This window comes from Lepus europaeus, chromosome 2 (genome assembly GCF_033115175.1).
Source record: "Lepus europaeus isolate LE1 chromosome 2, mLepTim1.pri, whole genome shotgun sequence".
In the NCBI taxonomy this organism is placed as follows: Eukaryota; Metazoa; Chordata; class Mammalia; order Lagomorpha; family Leporidae; genus Lepus; species Lepus europaeus.
Genome location: NC_084828.1, coordinates 84,890,339 through 84,914,718, shown reverse-complemented (window position 1 = coordinate 84,914,718; position 24,380 = coordinate 84,890,339). Strand labels below are relative to the sequence as shown.

At 57.4% G+C, this 24,380-nt stretch overlaps 1 protein-coding gene across 6 annotated transcripts in view; it reads right to left on the bottom strand.

Moving 5' to 3' along the window:
* Positions 1-19,396, bottom strand: part of TMEM44 (transmembrane protein 44) — a 34,636-nt gene extending 15,240 nt beyond the window's left edge. For 4 of the 6 annotated variants that reach the window (XM_062209944.1, XM_062209953.1, XM_062209962.1 and 1 more), the window contains exons 1-9: positions 19,254-19,396; positions 16,670-16,796; positions 14,841-14,934; positions 13,342-13,508; positions 13,078-13,164; positions 9,667-9,837; positions 8,480-8,626; positions 6,610-6,714; positions 1,936-2,094 (exon numbers count right to left, since the gene is read on the bottom strand). In XM_062209944.1, coding sequence (XP_062065928.1) covers positions 1,936-2,094; positions 6,610-6,714; positions 8,480-8,626; positions 9,667-9,837; positions 13,078-13,164; positions 13,342-13,508; positions 14,841-14,934; positions 16,670-16,796; positions 19,254-19,396 — 1,200 coding nt within the window. Of the gene's footprint in view, positions 1-1,935; positions 2,095-6,609; positions 6,715-8,479; positions 8,627-9,666; positions 9,838-13,077; positions 13,165-13,341; positions 13,509-14,840; positions 14,935-15,050; positions 15,218-16,669; positions 16,797-19,253 lie in introns of those variants that run through there. The other 2 variants (XM_062209992.1, XM_062209981.1) reach the window with 2 other exon arrangements.
* Positions 19,397-24,380: the final 4,984 nt, after the last annotated feature.

Genomic DNA, 24,380 nt, shown 5'->3' with positions numbered 1-24,380 from the left:
CAGCCAAAGCAATGCTGTGGTCAGGCCCCTTCCTCTGAACTCAGCCTGAGACCTCTGCCAGCTGCCAGCTCCAGGCTGTGGGCCAGGCGCCTGGGCACCCACACACCCTGAGACCGGATCCCAGAATCCGAAGCGGGCAGAGCCCCTAACTCAAACCCAGCTCTCCGTAACTACCAGTGTCTAGGGACAGAGAAAAGAGAAGGTGACCCGGCCCCCCAGGGTGGCCCAGGCCACATCTTATGCAGGGGAAGCTGTGCCAGGGCTGTGACTCTGGGTGCCGGGGAAGGAGCCACGACAGTGAGGGTTCAGACCTGCGGGAATGGAACCCCAGGGAACCCAGGAGGAAAGGTCCAGAGGTGTGGACAGAAGAGTCCCGGGCCAGGCCCAGCGCTGGGTGAGGGCCGGGGGGCTGTGTGAGGCGGGCAGGTGGGAGAGGGACTGTGTGAGGCAGGCGGGTAGGAGAGGCCTGGCATGGCACGTGGAGGAATCAGGACCTCACCACAGTCAGGGGTTGAGTTTCAGGGTAAGGTCAGCAAATCTGGGGTGCTAAGGATGGCCGAGTGCTCCACCCAGGACCCCTCAACCCCACACGGAGCAGCAGCCAGCACGTAGTATTAGCACAGTGCCAGCGGCAGGTTAGAAGGATGCAAACTCAGAATGAAAGACAGTCCTTCCTCCCCTGGCCACAGCCGGCCACTTCCAGCATACACATGGCCATTACATTGCCATTAGCATTTTTCAGACAAATGGAAACTTCCTGGGACCGGCATTGTGGTGTAGTGGGTAAAGCCACCACCTGCAACACCAGCGTCCCATACAGTCACCCATTCAAGTCCCGGCTACTCCACTTCTGGTCCAGAAAAATGGAAAATGGCCCAAATCCTTTGGCCCCTGCACCCACGTGGGAGACCTAGCTCCTGGCTCCTGGCTCCAGCCTGGCCCAGCCCTGGCTCTTGAGGCCATCTGGGGAGTGAACCAGCGGATGGAAGGCCTCTCTCTCTTTTCTTTTCCTTTCTTTAACTCTTTCAAATAAACAGTACTTTTTTTGTTTTTGTTTAAAAAAGGAAATTTCTGTCTGAATGGGACTGGGAGCCACAAACAACTATGGGTCTGAGGGAGCCGGGACAGCTCAGAGCTGAGCGTGACACCTGTTCGAGTACTCAGAATGTGAACGTGTTGAGCTCACAGACGTAAGCATTCAAGTTGGGGTCAAGTTTATAAAAGCGCTAGGCCTGGTGCCCAGTCCAGGGCCTCCCGTGTGTGACATCACTGGTGCCATAGGATGGAGCAGGTGCCCATAGAGGCAAGAATGGCTTCCTGCTCAGGTGGGTTTGGGAGGCACCAGAACTTTTTAAAAGTTTATTATTTCGGGAGACATTTGGCCTACGTGTTTAGACACTGGTTAGGATGCCCTGGACCCACAACAGAGCGCCTGGGTTCCATCTCCACCTCTGGCTGCTGACTCCAGCTTCCTGCTGATGCACACCCTGGGAGACAGTGGTGAGGGCTCCAACAGGTGCATTCCTACCACACAGACCTGGATGGAGTTCCTGGCTCCCGGCTTTAGTCCAGTCCAGGCCCAGCTATTGTGGATATTTGGGGGAGTGGACCAGTGGCTAGGAGCCCTCTCTCTGTCAATCTAGATGTCCCTTTCTTTCTGAAATAAATAAATATAAGACCTTATTGTTCATGCACTTATTTCTACAGGACTTGAATGTACAGTGACTCCTGTGCTCCCCTGCCAGTCTGACCCTGAAGGCTGGGGCCATCCCCTGGGCAGGCTGTGGGAGCCCCGAGGGGAGTCACTCGTCATTCAGCAGCTGCAAGGGTAATGTGGGCAAGACTACCAGAACGGCAGCATGAACCCCAAGCAGTAGGAAGCTTGGGCTGGGAAACCACACCCATGTGCCCCGCCCAGCAGGCCAAGCCGCCTACCTCCAAGTCCGAGTTGATGGAGGAGACCTCAGAGGAGCTGCTGGAAGACACGCGGGCCCGGATGACCTGAACAGGGGGATACGAGGGGGGCTCCTGCGGCGATGCGTCCCCAGCCCTTGTGCGTCCATCGCCGGGTAACCTGGTGGCGCTGCAGCCGGCCTGCGAGGTGTGCGGGAAGGGCGGGCAGGGACACTTGGTTTACTTCTTCACGTGTGAGCTGTCCAGGCACTCACACACTCCTATGTCCACTCTGCACTCGTCCCCCGGCCATCTGGTCTCCCGGGGGCAGCCGGAGCTCAGGTTCCTGCATGCCCTTCCGTGAGATTCTGTATGCGCAGCCGAGTGCACAGACTCGGTTCCTCCCAGCTCCAGGATGGCAGCGTGCCCTCTGCTCCCTTACGCACTTTGCTTCTTTTCGCCTGACAACTGGCCTGACGGGAGTTCTATATCGGAAGTGTTGGGCAGCGCTGTAGGTGTTCACAATGTATTTAACCTTTGAGCCCTACTACTGGGTGTTTCCAACATCTTGCTTTTACAATCAGTGCTGGCTTTGGAAAGTGACACTACACAGACACGGTTTCAATGGACTTAAAGGGCAGATTCCTAGAGAAGGAGCAGCTGGATCAAAGGGTGTGTGTGTGCGTTGTAATTTGGAAAGCTACTGCCAAGAATAGAGCAGCCCATGGAGGCTTTGCACCACACGCCCACCAGCATCACAGGGCATAGAGAGGGGAAGAGGGGCGGAGGGCTAAGGGGGAAAGAACCTAGAGAGATTTCCTAGCATTTCTATCTACTGCCTGTCTATCACCTACCTATCGATTACCTGCCTACCATCTATCTTTTATCTATCACTTTTCTATCATTTATCACCTATCATACATCTATCCATCCACGCATCTATCCGTCATCCATGCATCCATCCGTCATCCACGCATCCATCCTGCATGGGGCTCAGAAGTAAATGCCCCGAATGCAAGAGAATGGCTCAGGAGCCCACATCCAGCAGGGCTCCAGCCTTGCCCGGTTCAGTGCAGTTTCCTGGGACAGCACCCATGTCCAGGTGGCTGTCCAGTCAACGCATCTGTGGGCACTTCAACAAGTCCACGCAGAAGTTTTTCATAATACTCACTCTCCATGAACTTTTCAAGGAAAAGAACTGCACGGATTTCAAACTTTTTTTTGGTACCAAAATACACCTATCTTTTGATTTCACTTTCCTTTGAACTTTTGGAAGTGACTGTGTTCACCAGTGCACAGGGCCTCCAAGGGCACTGTTTGACCATGACCTTGCCCACCAAGACCTCCTTGTTCAACAGTGAAAAACTGCTCCCTTAGCAGGCATACGATGGCAACACAGAGTCTGTTCCCTTTATAACAGCTCAGGCTCTGGAATCAGACTTAGCTTGAGACCTGTTTCTGAGATTTTTAAACTACAGGATCATGGGCAGGTTATTCAACACCTCTGTACCTCACCTGGAACTCATCATAAAATTGTCAATTGTTACTAACAATAGGAATAGTCATAGGGTTATGATGATGTGTATCAGTCATACTCAAATGAAGCCTTTATCAGATGCTCCTTTGGTGCCAGCCATCATGCTAAGGAGGAGGCTGCAGAGCTGGGTGGTCAGGGGTGTGACTCGGGCAGACAGGTCTGAATCCTGGCTCTGCCACTGGCAGGCTGTGTGACCTTGAGCAAGTTGCTTAGCCCCTCTGTGCTCCAGTCATTTTTTACCTGGAACATGAGGATCACACCTCCCAGGGTGGCTGTGAGTTGACTCAAGAGTTAATGTAGGCAAAGCTCTCAGCCCAGAATGCCAGACTGCAATAAGCACCTGGAAGTGTTGGCTGCTGTTCCACGCCGAGAACCTGGCCAGTGGTCAGCTCTCAACAAACAGGTGCCAGGGCAATGGTGTCGTGTCGTCCCCCCACCCCCACCCCAGCAGAGGAGGTAGCTTCCTGCCCAGCACACAGGAGGGCTGGGGATCCCTGCTGGGAGCTGTCTTGGGGCTCCCCCTACTGGACACAGAAGGAAGAGGCCAAGTGGACACTCAACAGGCATGTGGCTCCGGTGGGAGGGTGGAGGAGGACCATCTGACAGCAGCAATGCACTCCGGGCAGGTGGGGGGTGGTCAAAGTAATTACAACGTTTGCGGGTATTTTTTTGTCAGAAGTCTCTTGATTTAAAGCTTTCCAGTGCAGAGCTTTGGCGAGATACTGCCAGAGTTCCCCGTGCTAACACTGGCCCCATACCTTCCCACCCTGCCGCCCTCCCAAAGATCAGCAAGTGGCTGAGCTGGGCTCTGAGTTGCAAAAACACATTCCAAATCCCCCTGACATCACTGACATCACCCACAGGGATGGCTGCACCCAATACCCAAGGCACGAGAGCTGGTCTGGGCACCAGGCTGATCCTCTGGGCACCTTCAAAGCCTATCTAGACTGAGAGCCCAGGACCAGGGGCCAACAGGAGACAAAATGTACATCCCTGCAGGAGACAGACAACAGCGCAGCTAGAGTGCTAAGTGCTTTGCAGAGAATCTTAAAAGGTAATGGAGTTAACAGCACAGAGGCTGGAGGCTGCTTCCCACCAGAGGGTTGGGGAAGGCCTCTGGAGAAGGCGATTGCCATGGTTTCACTGTGTCCCCCCAAAGGCCATGTGCTGGAAACTTAATCCCCCAATGGCGTTAGTGGCTTTATAAGGAGAGGGAGAGGGGCTGGGCCAGCTCTGCCTCCTTGTGTGCTGCCCTCCACTCCGGTGCAATGCAGCGAGAAGGCCCTCACCAGAAGCTGAGAAGACGCCGGCACCATGCCCTTGAACTTGTTGCTTTCCAGAACCACAAGCCAAATAAAATGCCACTCTTTATAAATTACCCGGTCTCAGGTGTTTTGTTGTAGCAGCAGAAAATGGAGACTGTGACATTTACACTGAGGTTTGCAAGACAGGAAAGAGAGCCATGGGGCTGGTGCTGTGGCGCAGTGGGTTAATGCCCTGGCCTGAAGCGCTGGCATCCCATATGGGTGCTGGTTTGAGACCCGGCTGCTCCACTTCTGATCCAGCTCTCAGCTATGGCCTGGGAAAGCAGTACAAAATGGCCCAACTCCTTGGGCCACTGTACCTGTGTGGGAGACCAGGAAGAAGCTCCTGGCTCCTGGCTTTGGATTGGCGCAGCTCCGGCCATTGAGGCCAACTGGGGAGTGAACCATTGGATGGAGGACCTCCCTCTCTCTCTCTCTCTCTGTGTGTGTGTGTGTGTGTGTAACTCTTTCAAATAAATAAATAAATCTTAAAAAAAAAGAGGGAGCCACACAGGGAGAATCAGGAGGAAGAGCACTGCAGGCCGAGGGGGAGAGGAAAGCCCTGAGTGGCTGTAGGAGGGAGCAGGTGCAGAGAGCATGCGCAGGGAGGGGGGATCTGCAGAAGTCTCTGTAAGCTCAGATTCCACTCGCAGAGGAAGGAGAAGGCAGAGCAGCGTTTGAAACAAAGGAAGGGGGAACTCTCATTTGCATGTGTAAGGATCCTGCAGAAGGTGCCCCAGCGGGAGGCAGACCTCCTGGAGAGGAGGCATTTAGAGACTGGCAGGTTGGGTTGCACGGGCTTCGAGTGTGGTGCAGAGAGGAACTTCTGTCTTCAGTAGTCAGTGCACGGATGGGGGGTGTCAGTCGCCCACCGAGGCGAGGAGGACGAAAAGGCACGCACACCAGAATTCTGTGTCTAAGTGTGTGCTAAGTGCGAGACGCCAGGTGGTGCCGCTGACTGGGCAGGTGGGCAGCCAAGGCTGGAGCTGTGCCCAGGGAAAGGACACAGATACACACCAGGGGGGCGGCAAGATCGGTGACTGACTGCCAGGGGACTCGTGGGCCTCAGGAAAGCCCCTCCCAGGCCAGGGCTCAGGGCCCCCAGGCCAAAGCCTGGCAGAAGCCGAGGGGAAAGCAGAGAAACTAGGAGAGGAGGAAATGTCTTTTTCTCTCTACCCGCTTGGGTTCAATAGCTGGGGCTTGTCAACCAACTGATAAAAGAGTAACAAGAGGGAGAAAAAGCAGTTTTGCATGTGCTCATATATAGAAGTTCATGTTGAAAAACGTGGCCCAAGGAGGTGGCCGGCCAGTTACCGGCGGCTTATGCTGGGGGTCTTCCAAAGGCTCAGGTGGACAACAGGTGTCGTGAAAAAAACGTGTGGATTTCAAAAGCTTTGTACCAAGCTTCCCTGTTAATTCCCTTGGGGTGGCAGCTTCAGCGAATAAAGGAAGAGGGTTGGGGCGTGTGGGGAGGGAGGGACGAGAGGCCAGGTGTGACAGCTGAGCGCCCCCTTGCTGCGCGGTGAGGCCTCAGGTGGTCAGCGGCCTCTCTGGGCAGAATCTCCACCCGTCTCCTTTGCTGCAGCCTTGGAGAGCTGTTAAGGACTTCCACGCCTCTGCCCATCCTTCAGCAGAGCTGTGGGGAACGTCCACCCGTGGGCCTGGAAGTCACTGGGTCCGGCCCACCAGGGCAACTGCAGGGGAGACTGGAAATTCAGTCAGTCAGGCTAATCTGTAAGCTGATCACCTGGTATAGCCTGCGAATGATAGCCAGATGGCCCTTTGGCAGAAAAAATGTTCCTCACTTCCTCCAAGGAGCCTTCCATGACTGCTTCCCACCCTTCCACTCACCAGGCTGGGGCCCGGGCTGCTCACCTGCTGCACGGGCTCAATGGTCAGCTCCAAGTAGTGACTGATGGCCGCCATCGCCCTCAGTGACTTGCCATGCGACAGGGTGGTGAGGGGCATCCAATCTGTTTTCTTTCAAGTGGAGACAGGAAGGAGAATTGCAAAGTCAGGAGGCGTTTTCTAAGAACAAGGCCCCATTTTATTAAAAAAGAAAACAACCCAGGGTATTTTGCCTGTTTTTTTTTTTTTTTTTTTTTTTTTTTTGACAGGCAGAGTGGACAGTGAGAGAGAGACAGAGAGAAAGGTCTTCCTTTGCCGTTGGTTCACCCTCCAATGGCCGCCGCGGCTGGCACGCTATGGCCGGGGCACCGCGCTGATCCGAAGGCAGGAGCCAGGTGCTTCTCCTGGTCTCCCATGGGGTGCAGGGCCCAAGCACTTGGGCCATCCTCCACTGCACTCCCTGGCCACAGCAGAGAGCTGGCCTGGAAGAGGGGCAGCCAGGATAGAATCCAGCGCCCCGACCGGGACTAGAACCCGGTGTGCCGGCGCCGCTAGGCGGAGGATTAGCCTATTGATTTTGCCTGTTTTCTATGGCAGGTCTCTCTTTCTGCTTCCTATGTATCTCTGTAAGGTCACAGGAGGCCAGTGGTCCCCAAGCTCTGTGGCACAGTGGAACGAGCTGGACATCTTAAAAAATAAAACAACAGGGGCCGATAAAGCTTCATTGTTCAAGTCCTGGAGGCTTCACTTCCGATCCAGCTCTCTGCTGTGGCCTGGGAAGGCACTAGAGGATGGTCTAAGTCCTTGGGCCCCTGCACCCAGAGGAAGCTCCTGGCTCCTGGTTTCATCAGCTCAGCTCTGACTGTTGCAGTCATCTGGGGAGTAAACCAGCGGATGGAAGACCTCTCTCTCTGTCTGCCTCTCATATAAATAAAAATAAATATTTTTTAAAAAGACACCACTTGGGACACCCATTCTGTGTTGAGTGCCGGCTCTGCTTCCAAATTTCAGCTCTCTGCTATTTGCACCCTGGGAAGCAGCAGGCAAAAGCTCCAGTCCTTGGGTCCCTGCCCCCCATGTGGGAGACCTGGACTGAGTTCCTGGCTCCTGACTTCCGCCTGGCCCAGCCTCAGCTATTGCAGCATTTGGGGGGTGAACCAGGGAATGGACGTTTTCCTTCTCTCTGCCTTCCTAATAAATAGCGTTCAATAAATGATATTTTAAAAAATAAAGTTAGTTTTTTAGCCAGATCAACTAAAAAACAAAAGCAACGGAGCAGTGTGTGGTGAGCACAGAGCAGACAGGTCCCGCAGCTGGAGCCGTACCTCGAGGCGGCAGCACCCCAAGGTGCACGCGAGCTGCACCTGACAGCGCGGCCCGACAATAGGCTCTGGACCGCCGAGAGGAGGCGACAGTGTAGGTGGCAAGGATGCACATGTAAACAGTCGCATATTTTGAATGAGGTCTTAGTGGAAAATCACATTATTTTTAAAATAATACAGTCACTGATAGTGGGCATGGGTTTGCATATCAATTAGAAAACAACAAAAGTAGAATTTGACCATTTCATCTATGTAGCTATATTGTTCATGAAGTAATAATAATAAAAAAAAAAACCACTCTTTAAAAAATTGTTTTTTGTAGCAGAAGGAAGGGTAGAGGAGTGCTCCTGGGGCGGCACCTGCAGACGGGTCCCCAGCCACTGAAACGCTCTTATGGCTAGGAAAGCCCAGGGGCTTAGTGCATTCAGGCCCACAGCGACTTTGGACACGAACAGTAGCTTTGCTGTGATCAACTGGCCAACGGCACAGGGCCTCCCAGAATTCCCAAGCCCCAGCCCTCAAGGCTCGTGCCCCGCCCCCGTGCCAGCCGTCACTGCGGTGGCACCAGCAGAGACCTTGTCCCCGGTCCTCGCCTCCTGGCTCTCCTCCTCTGGGTCGGCACAGGTCAGCAGGGCTTCGGTGTCGGCGCTCTCTGTGGCTTCCGCAGCCAGGGCCAAAGCCCGCCTCCTCTTGCTCTTCATCGCGCACGACAGCAAAATGATCTGGGACGCCGAGGTTAAGGTTCCAGCCCAGGTCAAGGTTCCAGCGGGTGCAGCACCTTCGGCCCCACCCGCCCCGGACAGGTGCCTGCTGCTGTGTCGAGGACACGGCCAGGCCTGGCTCTCTGTGTCCCCATCCCTTCCGGGCCCTGCCTAACCAGCACTCGGTAAGGCCTGGTTAAACCGAGCCCCCCGCAGCAGCACGGGGCGCCCTGGCTGGCGGCCCCGCGCTCCCGCCCAGCTGGAGCCCCACGAGTAGTCCCGCTGATAGGATCAAGGTGACAACGCAGTGCGTTCGTGCGGGGCCCTAGGCGGAGTCCCTGAGAGGAGCCGCGGGCAGAGGCCGCATGATGACGGGCCCGGAACCGACACCATGCTGCCGGGCCACGGGCACCAGCAGCTGAGGCCGGCGGTGCGGGATTCTGCCCTCAGCCTTCAGCGGGGAGAGGGGGCCTCCGGCGGTTCCCCTACCTCACACTCACATCCACACACCACACACGTCCACACACGCATTCACACACCACACACGCGTACCACACACACACACACACACCACACCACACACACCACACTCACACCACTCAGGCAGTCACACGCCACACCCAACACCACGCTCACCACACACTCACATCCACACACCACGCACACATTCACATACCATACACTCATACACCACACACACACACAAACACACCACACAATACCACACTCACACATCACCACACATTCACATACCACACTCGCCACACATCCACACTCACCACACTTAGTACACACTCATATACTTTCACACACCACACACACTTGCACACTCACACACCACTCACTCACATATCACACTCACCACATTCACACAGCACACACACATACACTTTCACACACCACCCTCACACTTCACTAAACACACACACCACACACTCACAAACTACTCACCACACACACACACACACCGCTCACTCCACACATACACACATTCACACACCACCACCACAGCAGAGTGTCTGGGCATTGCAGGGGTGCCCTGCGGGGCCTGGGGTGGATACGGCAACGTCCAGCGCAGCGCGGCCGAGGGAGGTCAGGAGCCAGGGTGTGGCCCGCAGCAGGTACTCAGGCTGCCGGTCATGGGCCACAATGGCCGAGGCGTAGAGGAGGCCCGCCAGGCTGGCCAGGGCCCGGGCCCACAGATGGATGGAGGGAAAGGGCTTCCCCCGGCACTGTGCAGAGAGGAGCATGGGACCCTGAGACCCATGAGACCCAGGCCCCTCGGCAGCGCATTGTGGCTGGGCAGGGGAGGCAGGCCCTCTGCCCAGGGCCAGTCCCCGGGGGCACGACCCCTTTAGTCTGCCAGCTTTTGCCCCAGCTGCTGCATCTCTGCACTTGGCCTCCGACCCTGGGCAGGGCGTGAGGGGCCCAACCTCCGCCTCCCGGGACCACCAGTGCTGACCCCAGCCAAATGGGGAGGGTAGGAGAGTGAGAGATGCCACTCCGGGCGTTCTGAAGCCCAGATGAGGGCAAGCGATGGGCACACCTGCTCCGGGGCGCTGTGATAGGCAAGCAGCCTTGGCAGGTACCATGGTGCCCTACCCGTGTGCTTATACACACACATACACACACACAGGCGCCCCGTCCCCCTCACCCCCCGAATCTGCAGAGGAGCATGACAGCTGGGGGTGGGGGGATGGCCTGCTGAGCTGGGCTCGGGCTTCCTGCCTCTTGACTTCCCTCTTGTCACTGCCCACGCCAGGAAGCCCTCCGCGCCCTCTCCCACATACAGCATGCACGGCTTCCACATTCAGTAGGGCCTACGTGGTGCTATTTCTCCGCAGCGCCAGACATACAGTAGGTGCTTACTAACTGCTTGAAGGATGGGACTGGACTGTGGCCGCATGAGACAGCGGCTGGTCCTCCTGTAGCATGGGCGAGCCTTGTCTCCGGGCAGGATAGGCTGGTAGTGAAACCAGGGGAGGGGCTGGAGGCGGGGCCTGCCCCAGCCTCTGAAGCAGCCACCACCAGGCTTTCTGGACCAGCATGACCTTCACACCCCTTGTCCCATCCAAGGACTCACTCCTGGAGCAAGGCCACCCAGCCAGCCATTCCTCTCCTCGGTACCCCCACCGAGGCTAAACTAGAGCAGCTTCTGGGAACCAGGGTCCAAGGCCATGGCTAAACCCTGCTGGGCTTCTCCCGAATCAGCGAACCCTAGCTCTGAGCTCTTTACAGAACCAGAAACTCCTGGGCATGGCAGCACCTCGGAGGCTGCTCAGACAATTCCAAGGCAATCTCCGGCTTGAATGCCCGTAGTGATGGGGAGCTCACTACCTCTGAGGCAGGAACAATACTGGCTGCTCTCTGCATGCCACATGTCCCACCGTGACATCCTCTTTACTCAGTGGGAAGTGCCCCACTCCCAGCCTCCCCCCAGGCTGGGGCTCAGTTCTATCCTCTGAGACCACAGAGTACAGGCTGCTCTTTCTGCCCCCAGACAGCCCCTGTGATCGCTGTACCTGCAGGCTTCCTTTCTTGCAGGCCAGATTAAGTCACTCAGTAGTCAGGCACCCAGCACGAGCAGCCCTGAGCTCCACTGGGGAGCAGAGCAGTCAGGGCCGCTGCTGTCCAGTGCCAAGCTCCTGCTGCAGACCCGGGCAACCACGGAGGGTGGGGGGACACCAAAGGAGCTGCCTTCAGGTTGCAGGAAACAAGGCAGGCGGGGGGCTGGCCGGGGGAATGTTTCAGGTGGGGTGGGAGTTACGCTCCACCCCACCAAAAGGTGTTGACATTCTAAGCCCCAGAGGCTGTGGGTGCGGCCTTATTTGGAAACAGAGCCTTAGCGGACAATCAGGTTGGGATGAGGACAGAAGGTGGGCCCTACTCCAACGTCTGGCACACAGAGAGTGGAGAGGGAAGGCTGTGAGGATACATGCACCTAGGCACCTAGGCAGCGCCATCTGAGGCCTGGAGCTGTGCTGTCCCAAAGCAGGCTGGGAGGGAGGCTGGACAGACCCTTCCCCTGCACATCAGAGGGAGTAGCACTGCCTGCACCTGCACTTTGGACTTCTGGCCTCCTGCTCTGGGACAATACAGTTCCTTTAAAAAAAAAAAAAAAGATTGATTCATTTGAAAGGTGGAGTGACATAGAGAGAGATCTTCCATTGGCTGGAAATGGCTGCAACAGCTGGGCTGCTCCAAGTTCAAAGCCAGGATCCCAGAGCTCCACCATCTGGACCTCCCAAGTGGATGGCAGGGGTGCAAGCACTTGGGCCATCTTCTGCTTTCACAGGTGCATTAGCAGGGAGCTGGACCAGAAGTGGAGCAGCCGGGACTCAAACTGGAGCTTGGATATGCGATGCTGGTGTCACAAGTGCTGGCTTAACCCACTGGGCTACAACGCCCGCTCCTGAGACAACGCAGTGCTGCGGTTCAAGGTCTGTGGGACTTCGCTATTGCAGTCCAAGGAATCGAATACTTGTCCAGTGGTGAGGGCACCGCGCCAGCTCCCAGCCAGCCCCTGGCTACCTGCAGAGTCACCCCGGGGGCTGCTGAGCCGAGCCCAGGGCTCCCCAGTGCCCTTCTACATCTGATGATAGGAACCTGCTGCGAACGCAGGCCTGCGAGGCTTCCGGCGGTCAGGGCGCAGGCTGAAGCCTCAGGTCACCGGTCACCCGCCATCCCCAGTCCTCTTCCCAAGGAGCCACCGCTAAATCATGAGGCCCTGGGATTACAGATTCTGTAAACTAAATGGTGGGCATGGGGTGGGCCTATGACGTGGGGTTAAGCCTCTCTTGCAACACCAGCATCCCACTTTCATGGTGGGACATGTGGCCACGGTTCCCATCGGCGAGACGGGAGCAGCTGTCTCAGAAGCGTCGGCAGAGCAGACTTCACACGTCCACACAGCATCTCGCCGCTGCTCGGGCTTCCTGTCGGCTGCCTTTCCCTGGCCCCCGCCTCCTGAAACCCCACCTCCCCTAGGGAGCCGGCGCGACAGCTGCTAGCCACCCTGGCCAGGCAGGGTAAACACGCTCCACCCTGCATCACGGCCAGCACAGGAGCCTCGTCTCCCTGTCTGGCAACAGCTGACACGGCTTTGACTTCCTAAAGCATTGAAATGCTTTGTCTGAGCCACACGGAAGCCCAGCACTGGCGGGGGCCGCCCTCTCATCTGCGTGCACCCCAGAGACTTCATAACCTGCCTGCTTGCCATTTGCTCCAAGGAGCAGGGATGCAAGCAGCGGGCTCCCCACGTGGCCCAGGACTCCCTGCGGCCAGCTGCCACTCTCTGCACACAGCCCCTGGAAGCTGCCATACCTGGGGGCTCCTCAGAGAAACCTAAGGATGTGCTGCAGTACATGGGGTACACACGCACCCCCGCCCCACGATCTGGGGCTTCCAGGATGCTCCCAGATGCCCTAAGACCTGCCCTGTGACCCACGCTCCCAGCCCCACCCCAGCCTTACAATTCTGGAGAGTGGGGGGATCCGGGTAGCCCAGGAGCCAAGGGCAGCGACGACACCCAGCAGGTAGCCGAGGACTTCAGCTTCGTCCTGCGGGAACGAGGGATCCGCTCTCAGTTCTCTGCAGAGACTGTTCCTGGGCTTCCCCCAACAACGGCTAAGCCTGCCCTGCCCCAAGCCCCTTTCTCCCACCTGGGGCATTCGGAGGAACCACGGGGGAAGGGACCTGCACGGCCCTGAGTCTTGCCCACGTCCGCTCAGCCTCACCTGCAGCAGGCTTCCCAGCAGCCTCCGCTGCGGCCCCCGCACCAGGGCGGAGGCCTTGGGGACAGCAGCCCACAGAGCCCAGCCAGGGCCCAGGCTCAAGGGCAGGGCCAGGGCAAAGATGCTGGCCCTGAGGCGCCGCCTCCTCTTCCTCTCTTGGGTGTCCCCACCTGCAAGAGACAACAGAATCCCACATGGCTCCTGGAACCCAGGACTCTCCTAGGGGAGAAGTGGTCACTCAGGCGGGAGGCCTCCCCGGCTGCTCAGCTCTGCCCCTTCAAGGCCCCTGGGGGTGGGGGATAGGCGCACTGGTCACCACCCACCCCTCCCAGCCCTGCACCTGGCACTTCTCCTGCCCTAGGCAGGGGTGACCTTATCTTTCAGCACACAGACCTGGCGCACAGCAGAACCTTACCTAGCCTAGCCCCTGGGCAGGCCCCTGCCCTAGCAGCTTCTGCCAGCCCCAGGAGCCTGGCGAATACATCAGTGAGTGGATATGTGTGCGCCCAAGCACCTGAACTTGGAGCAGGGTGAGCAGCCACAGCAGCATCTTTGGACGTTTCCTTGACATTTAGCCTCCCCTGAGCAGGTCTAACGACCTCTCTCCTAGCAGCACTAGCAAGCTGAGGGGTGAAGTGAGCATTCCCTCCATGGGGATAAGGTCCAAGGCCACTGCTGCCCCATGGACTCAGGGCTGCTCATCCCACCTCCATCACTTCTGGCCCCCACCTTGGCTGCCGTGGTCTGTGCCTATTCCTGGCATCCAGAAGTTGTAGGGCTCTGCTTGCCCACCCCAGACTTGCAGGCTGAATTATCACTGATCAACCCCCAAAGGCGCACCCCAGCCCTCCTCTTTGGCCTTTGTGCACCTGGAACATCCTTGCCTGCTGTCCGCTATCATGTGTTTCTCTGAAACCTGCAGGCCCCTCCCGGCCCCTGGTAGCCCATCACATGCCCACACCCCTGAGCCAACAGCTCGACTGTTTAGGGCCCTGGGCTGAGGTTGGGGCTGCATTCATTCTTTTTTTTTTTTTTTTTTTTTTTTTTTTTTGATAGGCAGAGTGGACAGTGAGAGAGAGAGACAGAGAGAGAAAGGTCTTCCTTTGCCATTGGTTCACCCTCCAATGGCCGCCGCGGCTGGCGCGCTGCGGCCGGCGCACCGCGCTGATCCGAAGCCAGGAGCCAGGTGCTTCTCCTGGTCTCCCATGGGGTGCAGGACCCAAGCACTTGGGCCATTCTCCACTGCACTCCCTGGCCACAGCAGAGAGCTGGCCTGGAAGAGGGGCAACTGGGACAGGATCGGTGCCCCGACCGGGACTAGAACCCGGTGTGCTGGCGCCGCAAGGCAGAGGATTAGCCTAATGAGCTGCGGCGCCGGCCAGCTGCATTCATTCTTCAGTGCCTGGCAAGGGCTTGGCTCAGGGCGTGACGAGGAGCAGGCACTTAGGGTTCCCATGAATGAACAGGTGGGTGAAGCTAGGAACAGACGGCCACACACTCACCCGAATGAGGCTTGAACTTGGATCCACAGACTGGGAAGAGAATGAACACGAAGTTCGCTAAGTCAACGGCTGCTAGGTAGGCACCAGTGAAAACCTGGGAGCAAAGGGAAGTGGAGCGTTGGTGTCCCAGCGTCTTTTCTGGGCCATCCAGCGCCTGTCACCTGGGTCCCCTCCCCTTAGGCATCACACCAATGCAGCACCTCCACATACATTGCACGGTGGCGTCTCCCACCAAGCCGGGAAAGGGTCGTTATCATCTCCATATGGGTGTCTGGGTGCGTGATCCTGGTGGCGCATCTGAGAAGCCACGTGGGAAGCTGTGTTCCACATCGGAGGACCTGGGTCTGAGTCTGGCTCTGCTCTGATTCAGCTTCCTGCTAACGTGGAAAGCAGCAGACGAAGGCTCAGGGATTTAGGTCCTTGCTACCAACATGGAAGACCTGAAGGAGTTCTGGGCCACGCACGGGCTGTTGTCGGAATTTCTGGGTGGGGGTAAACCAGTGAATGGAAGATCGATCTCTCTGTCTTCCTCTCTCTCCCTGTCTCTGTGTCTCTCAAATACAATGAAAATAAAAAATAAGTAAGTGACTGATCCCAAGTTATATGGAGGCTCACTTGGTGGAGGTGGGAAGAGAACTCAGCCCTCCGCTTCCCACTGCGGGAAGAGTCTACGCTGTGTGACTTTGGCCTCAGTTTCTTCACTGGTCACGAGGCCCAACACCACCAGTACCTCCCCAAAGGCCATCAGGCGGCTCACTGGGGACAGCACTCAGAAAGCTCCTGGGCCAGAGGCGTGCACACTCCCTACACGGGCACCGGTGGAGTCAGAGGTCAAGAGCAGGTGTCTGGAGTTTGCATCCTGGCACTGATACTTGGGGGAGGAGGGATGACTTCAGGCAAGTTCTGAACGTTTAACCTCTCTCCGTCTGAGTTTCCAAACTTGTAAAACAAGCACAAGGAGAAGGAATACACCTGCCCCCAGGGGGTGCTCTCAGGGTGTAAGACATTAACACATGCAAGGTCCTTAGTACCAAGTACTGAGTCAAGTTTTTAATCAATGTCAGGTGTTGTTACTGGGCTTAGGCTGGACCTTATCATATCCTATCAGCCAAAGGGAATGACCTGCCTCTGAGAAGCTACTGCACAAGCAGAGTCCAGAACTCTCCAAATCTGCAGGGCTGAGCACAAGGGCACGACAAGCCCCAGGGATGCCTCTGCAGGGAGGCCCACCAGGTTTTCCTGGGGACGTGTGTTTTGGGACAGGCCTGTTCTGTCCAGGTTCATGGACTTTTGGGAAACGTGAAGCTGCTTCTCACTTGCTCCAAAGCCTGCGCTGCCACCTGGGGCGGGATCCAGGCAGCGCTACATTAGCTGGGGCTGCGCTCGGGGCTCTAAACACGGTGAGAGCAACGGCAGGGTCATCGAGCGTGTGTGGTGTGCTGCTTCAGGTGACGGGAGATAGCAGTGATGAAAGTCCTCCCCCCCGTGGCACTGCCGGCATGCAGGTGAGGTTCACAGACAAAAGTAAAGAGCACGGAGTGCCAGGGTGAGTGTGGGAAACCGAGCAGGAGCAGGTGACCCAGAATGCTCGCGGAAGAGGCGCAGCAGGATCTCACACAGGCAAGGCTTCCTGAGCGGAGAAGGACGGAGGTGAGCGGGGAGCCATGTGGATAAAGGCTCAGTGGCATCGGAAGGGGGCAGAAAGACCACCAGGGCACAGGCCCTGAGACTGAACTGTGCCTCGAATGTTGAAGGAACTGGACAGGAGCCAGGGTGGCTGCAGCCAAGAAAGGAAAGCCAGGCCTGCGCTGGTCTCAGCACCAACATACCTGGATGGTGAGCTGTCTGGCCAGGATGGCCCCGATGGCGTCACACAGGCTGGCCAGGAGGCAGCACGCAGCACACAGCGCCGACTGCTCCCGTCTGCCTCTCCTTGTGCATCGCAGATAGAGCAGCCTGGGGGGACGAGGGTGTGAGGCTGGGCACAGGTGCCTAGAAAGCACTCCCCCACCCCCACCCCAGGGGTTCAGCAGGTGGTTTAGAACTTGGTCCCTGGCCATGGCAGGAGCCACAGCTCATGAAAGGTGAGGACACCGCCTTTGCCACGAGGAAGACAGACCTTCCTCCTCTAGACCAGGCCGGCTCCGGCTGCTGAGCCAGCACCTGCGTGCACAGCCTGGCTGCCAGGTTGGATCTATTTTTTTCTTTGAAAGGGAAATAGGGGGGGTTAGGAAAGTAGCTTGGCCACTGCAGGTCACTGCGGAGCTGCCCGTCTGTATCCAAGAGGCACCTTGTTTGTCTGCAATGAAAGCGAGATCCTTTCAATCCGCATACGCGGTGAGGGCAGCCTGGGTCCAAGCTGAGCATGTTGTTCACACGCGGGGAGAGCTGGGAGCCGACCTCCTCCTGAGCCCCCGCTGCCAGCCTTCCTCCCGACTCCGCACCCACCCAGGACAGGCACGTGTGGGCAGGGTGGGCTGGAGGGACCCCAGCTCTTCTGACAGCACCATGGACTGGAACTCAGCAGTGTTTTATGGTATATGTCTCCCGGCTTCATGCCTACAGAGAAACTGAGGCACAATCGTGGCCGCCCTAGCTTCCTTTAACCAGGGGCTGTGCGCAATCCACACCAGTAGCACTGGTTCTGAGCGCCGGCCCGGGGAACACAGGATGAGCACGGAGGCTACTGGGTTCCCAGTCACTTCCCCACCTGCCCGCTCGAGCTCCGTGCTCCCAGCTCCCACTGGGAACATCGACCTGGACCCCTGAAAGCAGCTCAAGGCCCAAGAGTGAAGACTCTCCAATTAGAAACTCGGAGTGGGGCCAGAGGAGCAATCGGTGCTCTCCACCACCCTTCTGAGAGAGGAGAACGCCAGGCCCCCAGAGCTCAGCTGAGCGGACGGCAGGGCTCTGGCCTCACATTCCTCAGCTCCCAGGGGCCAGGGGTCATGGATGACTTCAGTGCAGCCCCTACACCACTTACACAGATGGGGGACAGTCAGGGACAGCGAGGTCCCGAACGAGCAGGTATGTCCCGCGCCAGGCAGGGTGAAGAAGCAGAGGCTGGTTCTCAGGCTGGCCAGCTGGCAAACCTCTCCAGGCCTGAGATTCCACAGCTGTGCCGGGCCCGGCAGTGCTGACCACAGAGGGTGACAGTGCACCTGCAGTCCACCCTGGGACCTGCAGAATTTAACCCTGACAAGCCTGCCTCTTTAATAGGGTCGGGGCTTTTGTTCTTTCCTTTCACTTGCTCAAGTCATTTAACCCCTCAGACCCTGAGTGCACCTCATCAGCAAATGGGGAGCACTAGCACCTATCTCCCAGGGTCGGGCCAGGACAGGACAGAAGGAGTTAATGAATGCCACACCTGGGGGCAGGTGCTGTGGCAAAGTGGGTAAAGCCACTGCCTGCAGTGTCGGCATCCCATATATATGCTGGTTTGAGTCCAGGCTGCTCCACTTCTGATCCAGCTCTCTGCTATGGCCTAGGAAAGACAGCCCAAGTCCTTGGGCCTCTGCACCCGTGAAGGAGACCCGGTAGAAGCTCTTGGTGCCTGGCTTTGGACTGGTGCAGCTCTGGCCACTACAGCCATCTGGGGAGTGAAGCAGTGGATGGAAGACCTCTCTCTCTCTCTCTCTCTGCTTCTGCCTCTCTGTAACTCTGCCTTTCAAATTAAAAAAAAAAAAAAATAGCCACAGCTGGCCCTGGTGTCTTTATTCATGCTCCAGTCACTGCACTTTGAAACACCATCAGGGACTGCCCACCGGGTGCCAAGGTGCTGGTCCTCTCTCCCTTCCAGGGAACACCTAGGTGGCACCGTGCTGGAAGGATTTCCGCAACTGGAGAGCTCACCCCTACAGCCCAGGCTATGAGGAGCACTTGGCCAACCCACTGCAGGTGCAGCAAAGGCTGTAGCCAGAGTCAGGGCGTTGCCACACCCCTTCCCAGTTAAGAAGGCCTTGGGCAAATTTATAGGACAGGGGGTTAATGGCATAGCTGTATCAACAGGAGCGATGTTTAACAAGCACTTATTAAGTGTTTTGCAGGTACTGCCATTTAAGCCTACCGTTTATCCTATAAGGTATTATCCCCGGTCACAGGAGGCCAGAGGTTGTATAACTTGCCCAGCGAGTCACAGGGAAAGAGCTGACAATAGGACACAGGACCCGTGGTTTCCAGTCCAGGGCCCCATCCACTGCACCACCCAGCCTCCTCACGTTGGCTCACAGCCCAGCCTCCCGGTGCATGGAATCTGGAAAGTATCCGACTTCAGTCTACAGAGAAGTGCTCGCTGCGATCCTGCAATTGGGTTGCCCCGTCCACCCCCGCGATCCGCCGCTTCCTCCGGGTCTCCACGAGGGAGCAACGCCCTCCCCCCACTCCACAGCGCGCCGCGGGCCCGGGGACCCTTACAGCGCGTGGGCGGCGATCCAGCAGGAGGCGGCGCAGATCCAGAGGCCGAAGGAGATGCAGACGCGGTGGCGGGCGAAGCAGCGGTCCAGGTATTCCCAGTCCCAGAGCGCGGGCGCGGGCGCGGGGCTGGGCGCCTCCCCCATGGCCCGGCCCGGTGCCGAGCCGCCCGCGTGGCCGGGACTCGCCGCGGGCAGCCCGGGCGCCGCCGTCCCGCGCCCCCTCCTGCGGCCCCCGCGGCCCCGGCGAGCGCACCGGGCGCGGGCCGAGATGGGCGCGCCCGCTCCGCGCTCCCGGGCGCAGGCAGCGGCGGCGAAGGCACCGGGGAAAAGTTTCCGGGACCGCGCGGCTTCCCAGCCCTCGCGCTATTGTCGGGGGTCGGCGGGGCAGAGGCCGCCCCCCAGCGGCGGGAGCCGGAAGCGGCCTCCGCACAAAGGCTGCGGCCCCCGGCCCGACACGGGTGCGGCGGCGCCGGCTCCCTCGGCCCCTTCGCGGTCACCCACTCCCAGACCGCGGGGCCGGCCGCAGCCTGGCACTTAGTCCCTTCCCCTTCCCCGCGCTCCCTCAGCCACACAGTACACACACAGCCTTGCGCCTGCGGGCCCCCAGGTCCGTGGCACCGGGGCCGGGGCCGGGAAGGAAGGAGCCAACGAGCCGAGGACCGGGTCGCCCCGACATCTGCCTCTCGTCCCCCTCTGAAGTGGTCGGGGGCGCCGTCCGCCCGCATCCCGTCACCCAAGCCGGGCTTTCGGACGCCATCGCAGACCGCGCCCCGCAGCCCCGGGAGCCGGGGTCTTTGGAATCCTCCACCGCCCCCCACCCCGCCCCGCCACGCCCCAAACCCAGAACCCAGCCACAATCCAGGCGCGTGCTGTTTTTCGTGAAGACACACTATTATTGTCATTATCACCTAAAATGCTGCTTACTGATTTTGGTGTGCTGAAAGCAAGACACGACTCTCATTTCACTGTTCGCAAACAGCGTTGCGGTGCTCACCCTTTCAAAGTGGACAGTTCAGGGGATTTTAGTCTCTGTGGAGCTGTGCAGCCGGCGCCACTAACACTTTCATCACCCACCTCCCAGAATCGACTCTACTGGTAGGCTGTTCGCCTCCACCACCTGTCAAGGCTCCAAGCCTGGGAATCACACGTGCACCCTCTGTCTCCTGGACCCCCCCCCCATTCCGGCTGTCCATATTCACGGAGCCTTCCCGTGGTGTCCCTTGGGTGACTGACCGCTGTCACTGAGCCTGGTGCTTTTGGGCCAGTCAGTGCTGCAGGAGGCGTCTGTGCCCCACGCCTTTTGATGGCTAGAGATTAACACACTGTGTGTAGACCACGTTCCGTTCCTCCGCCAGCTGTCACCCTTTGGCTCTCAGGAGTCCTGCTGCTGTGGGACATCTGTCTGTGAGCCTCTGTGTGCACACGGGGTTCCATTTCTCTTGGGTACACGACGTGGAGTGGAATGACTGGGTCATATGCTGACGCCATGTTTATTAACGTTCCTAGGGACTACCGAGACCATTCTCCAAAGTGGACACACTGTTTTATGGGTTCATACTTTTTAAAAAGTATCATTTTTCAAGACTTTTATTTTCAATTTATTTTAAAAAGAGAGGGAGAGATCTTCCATCCACGGGTTGACTCCCTAAATGCCCACAACAGCCAGGGCTGGGCCAGGCTGAAGCCAGGAGCTCAGAACTCCAACCAGGTCTCCCATGCGAGTGGCAGGACCCCACGTAATTGAGGCATCTGCTGGTGTCCCCCAGGGCACACATCAGCAGGAAGCAGGAGTGAAAGGGGAGGAGCCTGGCACTCTGATGTGGGATGCAGGCATCCCCAAAGGCAACTTACGCCGCTGTGCCAAGTGGCCAGCCCCAAATCCTATATTTTTAAAAGTTACGACCACTCATGGGAGAAAGGAGTGCGCTATGGTATGTCGGGCTTTGCTGCAGTCTGAATGTTTTGTCCCCTCAAACCCCAGAGGCCTAATCGCCAGCTTGTCAGTATCAGGAGGGTGACTTGAGGGGTGACTGACTACATCAGGAGGGCAGGAGACACAGCAGGAAGTCTCTGGAAACCGGACCCAGACACCAGGCCTGCCAGTGCCTTGGTCTCGGACGGGCAGCCTGCACAGCACGAGCAGGTAAGCTCTACTGCTTGGGAGCCACCAGCCGGAGCTGCGTTGCCACAGCAGCCTGCATGGACCAGGAGCGGGCCCTGGGCTGGGAGCGGGGACACGTGGTGGAGAGGAACAGACAGGGCGCCTGCCCTCCTGGAGCTCACATTCCATAGCAAGGGAACAAGAAACGGCAAAGAGGCGAACTTGAACTACTCAGATGACAGGGATGGAGTGACAGGAATGGGAACCGGTGAGAGCATGGTTAGAGGGTTAAACAGGTGGTGCAGAGTTCAGGTAGCTGAGCCAGTGCCTGCCCCACTGAAGGAGCACAGGGCGGAAATGCCTGTCTGTCCGTCTGGAGGCCTCTGCTTCCCTTCAACGCCGGCCCGGGAGTGCCTGGGTCCTGGGCTCCAGTGATCACCCTAGTGATGCTGTCGCCCTACCGAAAGACGGTCTCTTCACTAGCTCTCTCCCCACAGCGGGGAGCACCCCTTTCCTCCCACCTCTTGCCCTGGAGCAGGGCGACCACGCTTGTGCGGTCTGTTCCCCTGACATGACCGAACCACAGTTAATCTGAGCCGCTGTCTAGGGCGTCTCCCCTTTCTCAGGTTAGCGTGAGCCCCCAGAGACCGGGCCCGCACCTCAAACTTGCTCCATGGTGGCATCTGGCCTGCAGCGAAGACATCACGCATGTCTCCTGTTGCTGTGCCTCAGTTTTGATGCCCGCCCCTGGCTCCTGCTTCCAGCTTCCTGCCAACACAGACCCTCAGAGACAAGACTGATGGCCAAAGTAGTCGGCTTCCTCCACCCATGGGGAGTCCTGGATCGAGTTCCCGGCTCCCAGCTGTGGACAGCTGGGGAGCCCTTTCCATTTCTCTTTCTTGGTCTCTCAAATACATTTAAAAAATATTTTTTTAAAATCAATTTGTTCCTCCTCACGTACCCTGGACCAAGTTTATGTACCTCAACTGTTTTTTCTTAGAATAATGGTTCTTATTTTTTAAAAAGATCTATTTTATTTATTTGAAAGAGTTACAGAGAGAGGTGAAGACAAAGAGAGAAAGGTCTTCCATCTGCTGGTTCACTCCCCAAATGGCCGCAATGACCATAGCTGAGTTGATCCAAAGCCAGGAGCCAGGAGCTTCTTCTGTGTCTCCCACGCAGGTGCAGGGGCCCAAGCACTTGGGCCATCTTCTACTGCTTTCCCCAGTACATTAGCAGGAAGCTGGATTGGAAGAGGAGCAGCCAGGACTTGATCTGGCACCCGTATAGGATGCCAGTGCTGCAGGCCGGGGCTTTAACCTGCTGTGCCACAGTGCTGGCCCCAGAAAAATGGTTCTTAAAATTTTCTATGGGGCCAGCACTGTGGCATAGTAGATAAAGCCACCACCTCCAGTGCCGGCATCCCATATGGCTGCTGGTTTGAGTCCCAGCTGCTCTTCTTCTGATCCTGCTCTCTGCTATGGCCTGGAAAAGCAGTGGAAGATGGCCCATGTCCTTGGGCCCTTGCGCTTGAGTGGGAGACCTGGAAGAAGCTCCTGGCTCCTGGCTTCGTATCAGTGCAGCTCCAGCCGTTGTGGCCATCTGGGGAGTGAACCAGTGGATGGAAGACCTCTCTCTCTCCTCTCTCTGTCTTTCCTCTCTCTGTGAAACTCTTTCAAATAAATCTTTAAAAAAAAAAAATTTCTGTGACGTCTTTAAAAAATCTGAAACAAAAACAAAAACCTTCACCCTTGAAAAATCTGAACATGTGCACCCACCCAACACAAAAGTCTGATAGTCTTCTGGAAATTCAGTTACGGATCCCTTGGAGGACTGGAACCCGAACTGAAAGCTGTTAGTAGAAGAGAGTAAGTCCTTTCCCAGGAGCCCCCTGCCTGAGCAGCTGGGCAGTGCGGCCCATAGGTCTAGTCGGAACCAGTCCGCTTGCCTGTCGAAAGGCAGAACGACCAGAGCCGGTGTTCTGCACAGGAGTCCTTGGTTTGCTGTGGCTGCTGTCTCAAATCACCACGCACTGCAGTGGCTTAAAACAGCAGAAGTGAGTCCCTCACAATTACTTTTAGAAAAGATTTATTTCATTTATTTCAAAGACTTAGAGAGGTAGAGAGATCTTCCATCCGCTGGTTCACTCCCCAAATGGCTACAATGGCCAGAGCTGAGCCGATCTGAAGTCAGGAGCCAGAAGCTTCTTCCAGGTCTCCCACATGGGTGCAGGGGCCCAAGCACTTGGGCCGTCTTCTACGGCTTTCTCAGCAGGAAGCTGGGATCAGAAGCGGAGCAGCTGGGACTCGAACCAGTGCCCATATGGGATGCCGGCGCTGCAGGCTGGGGCTTTAACCCGTGGTGCCCCAGCACCAGGCCTCCCCTCCGCAACAGTTTTGCAAGCCCAAAGTCTGAGATGAGTTTCACTGGACCAAGACACAGGTGTGAGCAGAGCTGCACTCTTGCTGGGGGTGGGGGGCAGAGGCTGCTCCTTGTCCTGCCTCTTGCAGCTGCCAGTGGCTGCCAGCAGTCTCTGCCTTCATGGTCACTTTGCCTTCTCTTCTGCCTGGGTCACATCTCTGCCCGTCTCTCCCTCTTGCAAGGACCCCTACGATTCCATTTATGACCTACTCAGATAACCCATAATCTCCTCGATTGTGAAGAACGCCGCAGGGAATGAGGGAGTACAGGTGTCTCTACGGGGTGGTGGTTGCCTGTCTTTTGGGTGTGTCCAGAAGAAGAGCTGCCAGGTCACGTGGAAGTTTCTTTAATTTCTTGGGGACCTTCCGTACTGTTTCCCACAATGGCCGCGTCATGTGGTGTCCCACCGCGAGTGTGCAGGCTTTCCCTTGCACGTCCACGCCAGCTCTTCTTGTCTTTGCGATAGCAGCTCTCCTGATGGCCCTGAGGTGGTGTCTCACAGTGGTCTGGTTTTACATTCCCCTGATGGTCAGTGACGTTGAGCACCATTTTATATGCTCGGTGGCGTGCTTCTGTTGTCTTCAGAGAAATATCTATTCAAATCCT